We start from the raw sequence: 9,240 nt of genomic DNA, 5'->3' as shown, positions 1-9,240 counted from the left end.
CCATCTGTCCATCCTTCCCTCCATCCTTCCATCCATCTATCCATCTATCCATCCATTCCTCCATCCACCCATCCCTCCATCCATACACCCCTCCATCTATCCATCCATCTATCCGTCATCCATCCATCCATCCACCCCTCCATCCATCCATCCAACCACCCCTCCATCCATCCATCCATCCCTCCATCCATCCATCCAACCACCCCTCCATCCATCCATCCATCCCTCCATCCATCCCTCTATCCATCCATCTATTAGTCTGCCCATCCATCCATCCATCCATCCCTCCATCCATCCACCCCTCCATCCATCCCTCCATCCATACACCCCTCCATCCATCCATCCATCCCCCCCTCCATCCATCCCTCCATCCATACACCCCTCCCTCCACCCCTCCATCCATCCATCCCTCTATCCGTTATCCATCCATCCATCCATCCACCCCTCCATCCATCCATCCACCCCTCTGTCCATCCATCCCTCCATCCATGCACCCCTCCTCATCCACCCCTCCATCCATCCATACACCCCTCCGTCCATACACCTGTCCATCCATCCATCATCTATCCATCATCCATCCATCCATTTATCTGTCCAACCATCCATCCGTCCCTCCCTCCATCCTTCCAACCATCCCTTCCTCCATCTAACTATTCATCCCTCTCCCTCTCTCTACCCACTCTTCTCTCCCTCTATCCCTCCATCCAACCATCCCTCCCTCCATCAGTCCCTCCATCTACCTCTTCCTCCATCCATTCCTCCCTCCTTCCCTACTTCCCTCCATCCCTCCTTCCTATCCCTCCCTCCCTACATCCCTCGATCCATCCATCCATCCCTCCATCCATCCATCGATCCAGGAAATATGTCTTAAGCACATCCCCGCTGGGATAACTTCAGAGAATTTAGAATCTCAAGGAGAAAGTGGAGCAGAATTTTGAAGGTCATTCCAGGGACTCGGTTTGCAACTGGAAAAGGAATAAATATACTCTTTCTCTCACTAGCATATGAACATGCCTTTCTATGTACAGATATAGTTACTCTCTTTAATTCACAGAATAATAATAAGGAAAATAATCAAGACCATGTGTTTTCATGGTACTTTACAGTTTCTAAGTACCAGCACAGACATTATTTCATTAATTTCTCACACCAGCCTTGAGAAGCAAGCCAGAGGAGTATAACTATTTCCATCTCCCAAGTGGGAATCCAGGTAACTTCTCTAAGATGATACCACTAATTTCTGTGGACAGAAATGGTCCTGGCCTATTTTATGTTAGCATCTATAAATACTCAAAAGATACACACACACACACACACACACACACACCCCAGGCACTCCCACACCTATGAATCACACATCTGTGAATCAACCTGTATTTATTTCTCTTTACATACCCAGAGACCCCTGACACACTGCAGCCTATTCAGACCCTCACACTCAAGAGTGCAGTGCACAGATAGGGAAGACAGCCAACAAAATTACAAGAGTAAAGTGGTAGGGGGTGGATGTGGGGCACAGGCAGGGATGTGGGGTGCAGGTGGCTATGTGGGGTGCAGGTGGGGACAGAGAGTGCAGGTGAGGACGTGGGGCACAGGCAGGGATGTGGAGCACAGGTAAGGATGTGGGGTGCAGGTGAGAATGTGGGGTGCAAACAGAAGGTGAGTCATTGTTAATGCAGATGATCCCATGGCCCCCAAGGCATAGTGCGAGCACAGACACTGGGCAGGCCCAGCACTTCTGGCCTCCATTCTCTGCCTCCCTCCATGGCCTGCTTCTGCTACAGGTGGATTCCTTTGCTCCGACGACCTTGGTCCAAACTCTCAGACCCCCTTCTCCCTCTACCTCTCTCCCACTGCCCCTTCCCCAGGGAGGCAACACAGAACAGACACATTACCCTGTTTGAGCTGCTACTGCACTGGCTTTCGCTCAGAGGAGGTGGGGTAGGAGGAACCACAGAAATTTTGCTGCCAAGGAAAAATACAGGAATAAGAAACGGGTTGTGAATGATCCAACTATTAGTCTTACAAATGCATGGGACTCGCCATCATCTTCTCATTCAAGTTCTCTGACTTTTTTTTTTTTTTTTTTTTTTTTTTTTTCTTCCTTTTTTTTTAGAAGAGGATCCGGCGGCCCTGCATGGATCTGCTCCTCTAGGCAGGGTGTAATTTCCTGGTGTCGGGATGTGGCAAATGAGCACCGAGCTGCCCCGTGGCCAAGGCTTGTGCGCCACGCGTGTTGTCTAAAGTAGCCCGGCTGCTCCAGAGCCCAGACCAGGCACGTGTCCCCTGTGGCCGTGTGCGTTCTCTCAGCAGAAATCCCATCAGAAGTGCCCAAAACGCCGTGGATGCCAAAATCAAGCATGAGAGGAATCAGAAGTTGATGGGAGAGGGGCACTGAGGTGGCTCAGTCGGTTAAGCGTCTGCCCTCAGCTCCGGTCATGATCCCAGGGTGTTGTGATGAGTCCCGCATCAGGTTCCCTGCTCAGCAGAGAGCCTGCTTCTCCCTCTGGCTCTCCCACCTGCTCATGCCTGCTCACTCATTCTCTCTCTTTCAAATAAATAAATAAAATCTTAAAAAAAAAAAAAAAGAAGTTAGCATCTCACAGACCATGCCTCACTGCTGCCAATTTTATTCCATGGATGTCTGAGGTGTCAGGCCCCAGGCATGATGCTGGAGATAGGAATGATTCATAAAAGCAAATGCCTGGTTTAGAATTTCATTTAAAATGCCCTCAAAAATAATATTTCATTTTCATACTACATTTCAAGAGAATTTAGGAAATAAAACCTTTAGTGAGAAAATGCTCTGCTAGCTCCCAAGAAGGCCCTTCATTAAGAATCTGGAAAGATCTCTGTTTCAATCTTTTCCAGGCACTTTATCATTTAAAAAAAAAAAAAAAGTCACATTCCAGAGCAGCCACGTCCTAAAGTCAAGAGATCTAGAAGTTCTTTCAGTGTCCTTTGTTCCCCAGGCCAGGGGAGGGCCAGCACGGTCTGCCCTGGGACGGCACTCACCTCAGTTCCTGATAAGATTGCAAGAGCTTTGCTCCGGCTGTCCCGTGTTTGCCTGGAAGAGATATCGGCAAAGGTCATTCATTAGTACGAAGACAACCTTGGTGATGCAAACACAGGAAGCAATCAATTAAAATTATTATTTTTCTAATACCACTTCTTGCAATTAAAAAGTAAAAGACCATCTTGGGGTGATAGAAATGCTCTGAAGTTCAACTGTGCTGATGGTCACACAACTCCGTAAATTTGCTAAAAACAATTAAATTATATAATATGTTAAAAAACAGATGATGTTTATGCTCTATAAACTACATCCCACAAAAGTTGTTAAAAATGCAGACATAAACACATACATACACATAATTGCTGGGAACGACTGCTTTTATTAAGAGTTGACGTAGGGTTAGATTTTCTAAATCTGGAAAATCTGAAAAGCGGTCCAAGCTTCCAAGCTTCCATTTGTCCTTTGGAAACATTTAATAATAGCATGACTATATTCCTTTAAACATTCCTTGTTATGGGGATTAAATTAATCTGTTAAAAAATGTAATCTTCTTATTTCTAGTGATAGAGGCTAATAATTTCCTAAATAAGACTGCTTCTGATATAGTACTCTTTTTGTTTCAAGGCAAGGGGATTTTATGATGTATTAAGACCCCAAAAATAGAACTCTCCATAGTTCTATGAACACAATGTTTCCTGGCCCAGTGCATAGGAAGAGGGTAGTCTGCCCAGCCGGCCTCCACCCTGCCTGACACAGGGCTGGGAACCACCAAGCCTGCCATGCTGTCTAGCTCCTGCGGGGTGTGTGTGAAGGTTTTAATCCACCCCCAAGAAACACTTACATACATATTCACATCACCTCCATCAGATGAGAAGCAGGGCAGGGAGGACTTGGGGGGTGGGGGGTGGCGGGAGGCAAGCGACTCTGATATCAAGGACCGAACCCTAAAGCCAGGAGGAAGCTGACCCCCAGGGGAGGGGTTCCTAACTGGAGCCGACCTCAGGGAGTGTGTGAGCCCCGAACTCACAGGTCAAACTCCGAGTCTCCCTGTCTGTGTGCATTTGGGGGCGGGGGTCGATGATGATGTTCACCAGATTCTCGAAGGCATCCGCGAGCCCTCCCCCGCCCCCACTAATGCTTCTCTAAGGCCGATGGGAAAGGCAGCCCCACAGGCCGAGAGCTGCACCCCAGAATCGGCCTGTAACGATGAAAGCCCATACCCGCAGGAGCCACTGGGAAGAAAACCGCGAGGCCAGAAGAAAAAGAGAACGACCCTAACTGCTTCGCGGTCGGTTGTCATGAAAGCAGAGAAAAACAAGGCAAAGAAAAAGAAAAACTAGAGACACTGTGTATCCAGGGTGTCCTGGGTGAAAAGGCAGACCCCACCAGGGGACCTCGAGTTCGGAGCCCTCCTGGGGGTCGGCGGGTGCGCTCACCGCTCACCGCGGCTTGTGGCTCCCTTCCCGCCCACCTGTCTGCTCAGACAGACGCTCAGCATCTTGTCCCTGGATTGTGGTGACAGTGTCCCCAAGGCACAGCCACCAGTCACAGCGCACCCCCCCCCGCCCCATCGATGCTATCGTTCTACTGCCTAAAGCTCTTCAGTGACCCCTTACTGCCATTGCCCAAAGTCCAAGCCCCACGCAGCAACCCGGGGCCTCCACATGCGCCCCTGGGCCCCCCTCTCCGGCCCAGCTTCCCTGCCTGCATAGACATTGTCTACTTACTCCCACTTACCCCACCTCACCTCCTAGCGCCCACTGCCTGGGCATTTCTACCTCAGGCCCCTACCTCCATCTTCAACTTCAGCTTAGTCCCCCCGACACCCCATTTCTCTATACCCCTCCTGAGGTCCCAGCGAAGGCCTGGCCACAAACGGCTCTCTGCTGCCCCCTGCTGGCCGCTTCGGGCCTGGCAGGCCGCGCTGTGGGCTCCGCAAACCCCCTCCACAGAGTCAAGTATTCTGGGCTCTACACAGTCTCTGTCCTCTGCCGCTGTGACAGCAGCCATACACAGTATTAGGGTCGCTGGAGAGGACGCGGGGGGATGGGGTACCTGGGTGATGGGCACTGGGGAGGGCACGTGACAGAATGCACACTGCGGGTTACGGGCGGCTGATGAATCCCCCAACTCCACCTCTGAAACTAGGAACACACTATATGTTAGTTAACTGAATTTAAATAAAATTTTAAAATAAAATTAAAAAAATAAAGAGTGGGCATGTCTGTGCCCCAATAAAACTTGACGGACCTTGAAATTTGAATTTCATGGCTTTTTTATAGGTTACAGCTATTTTGACAATTCCAAATTGTAAAACTCATTCTTAACTCACAGGACATACAAAAATGGGCAGAAGGACAGGTTTGGCCCTCGGGTCCTACTGCACCCCCATATCGTTGCTACTCCAAGTGTGGGCTGCGCTGCCCGCTGCCGTCCCAGCTGGGAGCCTGTCAACAATGCAGAGTCCTGGGCCCAGCCCCGCTGCATGGAATCAAGGGCCGTTCGCTGAAGTTTGGGAAGCGCTGCCCTGTTTATTTCCATGTTGCTTCCTCCTCTGTTCCCTCACTTGTTTCCTATCAGAGGCTTCCTTCAAAAGCTCTACTGACTTTCGGTTAACATAACAATGCACGTTAACAGGGGCACCTGGGTGGCTCAGCCCTGGGCTCAGACTGTTGATCTCAGCTCAGGTCACCATCTCAGGGTTGTGGGACCGAGCCCCACATTGGGCTCCACACTCAGCACAGAGTCTGCTTGAGATTCTCTCCCTCCACCTCTCCTCCCCCTGCTCCATCTCCCGCTCTCTCTCTCTCTCTCTCTGAAAAAAATAAATAAATAAATAACCATGCATGTAACCACGGGGAGGAAACGCGCAGAAAAGGATGCCCTCCCAGGCGTCCTGAGAGGCAGGGTGTCTGAAGCAGGGGCCTCGCTCTGCCACTCTGGCTGCCTCGTTGGGCCAGACGCTCGGCGGAGGAGCGGCTGTAGGTCGGCAGAGTCCAGGCTTCCAGCGCACGTTGAGAAGGCGCGGCCGCCGTTGATCAGCAGCTGACTGCACTGCGCCGGGCCCAGGGCTCAATGTGCCTTTGCTTCGTGGGTTGTTTCCAGGTGTCGTCTCAATTTTATCAACGAAAACCGAGGCTTGGGGACATTTTGTAATGACAAAATACATACAAATGACAAAGCTGCCTTTCGCACCATGACTTGCCTACGAAGCTGGACACACACAAGTTAGGTGGGGAGCGGCGACTGGTACGCGGGGGTCTCCCATTCTCTCTACTTTCCTCACGAGGGAAAATGTTCAAAATAAAAAGCAAGGGGAGAAACAACCACTTATAAACCAATGGCCAATGCCCGGAAAATGCTGAGATTCTTCATTTTAGACATGCTTTCTATTTGTTCTGTGTATCTCAGGCCGCGTAAATCAAGGGGCCAAGCCTGTGCACTGGGATTGGGGCATCCACCCCTGGGTGTGAGCACTGTCCCTGCCCCTCTCGGGCTCCCCTTTCTCTCCTAGCCTACCCCCCCCTCCCTACAACACCCCTCTCCAGGGCACAGGAGATACCGTCCTTGGCTTGCAGCTCCCTGTCTACGTGGATACAACAGACAAGTTGTTCTGTGAATGAACTTCCTTGACCGGCATCCAAGGCTGCTATGCGTTGAGTTGTATCCCCTGAAAAGACATGTTGAAGTCCTAATCTTTCCTTTTTTTACAATTTATTTATTTATTTTAGAGGGGGGAGGGACAGAGGGAGAGAATCTCAAGCAGACTTCCCGCCGAGCACGGAGTTAGACATAGGGCTCAATCCCACGACCCTGAGATCATGATCTGAGCCAAAATCAAGAGTCAGACGCTTAACCGACTGAGCCACCTGGGTGCCCTGAAGTCCTAATCTTTAGCACCTGTGACTGTGACCTTATTTGGAGAGTCTTGGCAGAGCAAGCTGAGGGGAGGTCGTTGGGATGGGCCCTAACATAATATGACGGGTGTCCTTATAAAAAGGGAAAACCTGGACACAGAGGTAGACATGCACACAGGGGAGAGGACATGAACACGGCCATGTGACAACAGAAGCAGAGACTGGAGTGATGTGGCCACAAGCCAACGGTTGCCAAGGATGACAGAGAACCAACCGAAGCTACGAGAGGCAGGAAAGACCGTCCCCTGGTGCTGGCAGGGGCAGCGTGGTTCCCCTGACCCTGGATTTCGGACTTGCAGCCCCCAGAACAGTGAGACAGCAACACACTTCCGCTGGTTGGAGCCACCAGTACTTTCCAGGGCTAGTTCCACCAGCCCCACGAAAGGACCCACAGGGTCCTCTGTGCTTCAGTCCCTGCATGCCTCTCCAGGGTCTCCTTCCGCCATTCAGAGTATGTACCCCCGTCCCATTCGGAGGTGCTGGTAAAGATGCCCGGTGCCCACTAGACTCTCCTCTTCCATGCTCCTTGCTCATGTGCCTCCACACCACTGCACCAGTGGTTTATCCTCCGGGACCTGAGCCTGTCCTCACACGCTGCCGTGCACACTTCTCTACCGGTCCTCTGGCTTCGCTGTCATTGTGTGCATCTGTGTTGGTCTCCCCGACCAGGTGGAGAGCACCCCGAGGACACAGGTCTTCTCTTACGCCTGTTGGTGTCGCCAGCACCAGCAGAGAGTATGTCGTGCGGGGGTGGGGGTTATAAATACAACAGCAACCAGAACTATTTTAACACAAAGCATTACTGCCTCATTTGAACTATATGACCAAGTATGTATGAAAAGGTCATCGGGGCGCCTGGTGGCGCAGTCGGTTAAGCGTCCGACTCTGTGATTTCGGCACAGGTCGTGATCTCAGGGTCGTGCGATTGAGCCGCACGTAAGGCTGTGTGCTCAGCGGGGAGTCTGCTTCAGATTCTCTCTCCCTCTGCCCCTCCCCACTTCTCGTGCTTGCTCGCGCTCTAAAATAAATAAATAAATCTTTAAAAAAAAAAAAAAAGAACGTCACGATTTTTTAATGACCTGGCTTACATGTGACTCACCCGTTCATTCCCATCCACCGTGTCAAAAGCATGGGAGCACTTCATAGAGCTAAGGAAGACACACAAGCTCTGCTCACACCCAGGAGCTCCCGGTCCTGTACAGATCCGTGCACACCACAGAACACAGCTGTGGTTTCTAGATCCAACACCCATCCTGCATCTGGCACACACATGTCTGTGACAAGTCATTATCTACCTATGGACTACTTCTCGATCGAAAAAGAATAGGGATGAGGTATCTCATTTCAGGCGCTCACAAAATGAATGGATGCTCGTCTTAGCCAGGCTCCATTGTCACACCAGGCAAGCACACTCACTGCAACCTACCAGTGCCCTGGATGACAGGCCCTGCTACCTGGACTCTTCCCACTCGGGTGACACGGGCCCAGAGCAGCCTCTGTGGGATGCCTCGTGCAACGCAGCCAACCCGGCAAATCACCTTGTCCGGTGGCCAAGCAGGCTCATGTCCTGAACTCTGGGATCTGTGTGTTATTCTTCTTCCAAGACATCACCATTAACTTCCCCTGCTAGACAGTGAGGTCCCACAGCAACCCTTTGTTAGAGAAGTCCTACACAACCGTACAGCCATGTGGGATCCAGCTGGGGAGCTAACAGACCACCAAACAGGAGGGTGGCCTGACCCAGAACCACCTCTCTGCTGCTGCCCCTGGAGGGGAAGCAGCATCCCAGGTAGGAAACCACACTCTAGAATTCCAGGTGTGACCCAAAGCAAAAGATGGGTGGGGCGACCCCACATAGAGCCTCCCTGCGAACAATGCAAACGTGCCCCTTCCTTAAGATAATTTTGTCTACCCCTAGGAGTTGGTTGTAATATATGGATTTTGTTAGAGCAACACAGTTTGCTGATTCTTCCAGAAAAATCATCATAATAAACACACAAGTCTCGGATATCAGTGATGTGAACTGTGCCCCCTGAGCGGTGGCTCCCTAGTACCGTGCTCAACCTGCTCAACTGTATGTGACAGTCCTAATAGTTGGTCCACACTGGCGCTTGAGTATCCTCGAAATTCTAGAAAAGATGAATAAAACCAGAAGTTGAAAATAAACAAATCAATCAATCAAACCAGGATTTGCAGGGGGTATTGGACAATTATGGTGTGTTTTAGGACTTTTTTCTTTAATAGGAAAGAAAAAAAATCCCTAGAACAATAAAGTTTTAAACCAATTTTTTTTAGCTCACATATATA

General features: G+C 50.5%; 1 protein-coding gene across 7 annotated transcripts in view; it reads right to left on the bottom strand.

The window, feature by feature from the left end:
• SYTL3 (synaptotagmin like 3) overlaps positions 1-9,240 on the bottom strand; it is an 89,689-nt gene that overhangs the window by 33,771 nt on the left and 46,678 nt on the right. For all 7 annotated transcript variants that reach the window (XM_025866405.2, XM_025866397.2, XM_025866401.2 and 4 more), the window contains 2 exons: positions 3,016-3,067; positions 1,896-1,965 (listed from right to left, as the gene is read on the bottom strand). In XM_025866405.2, coding sequence (XP_025722190.1) covers positions 1,896-1,965; positions 3,016-3,067 — 122 coding nt within the window. The remainder of the gene's footprint in view (positions 1-1,895; positions 1,966-3,015; positions 3,068-9,240) is intronic.

Source organism: Callorhinus ursinus, unplaced genomic scaffold (assembly GCF_003265705.2).
Source record: "Callorhinus ursinus isolate GAN/ISIS: 27379988/994484 unplaced genomic scaffold, GSC_fseal_2.0 scaffold6, whole genome shotgun sequence".
NCBI lineage: Eukaryota > Metazoa > Chordata > Mammalia > Carnivora > Otariidae > Callorhinus > Callorhinus ursinus.
This window is presented reverse-complemented; position numbering and strand designations above follow the sequence as displayed.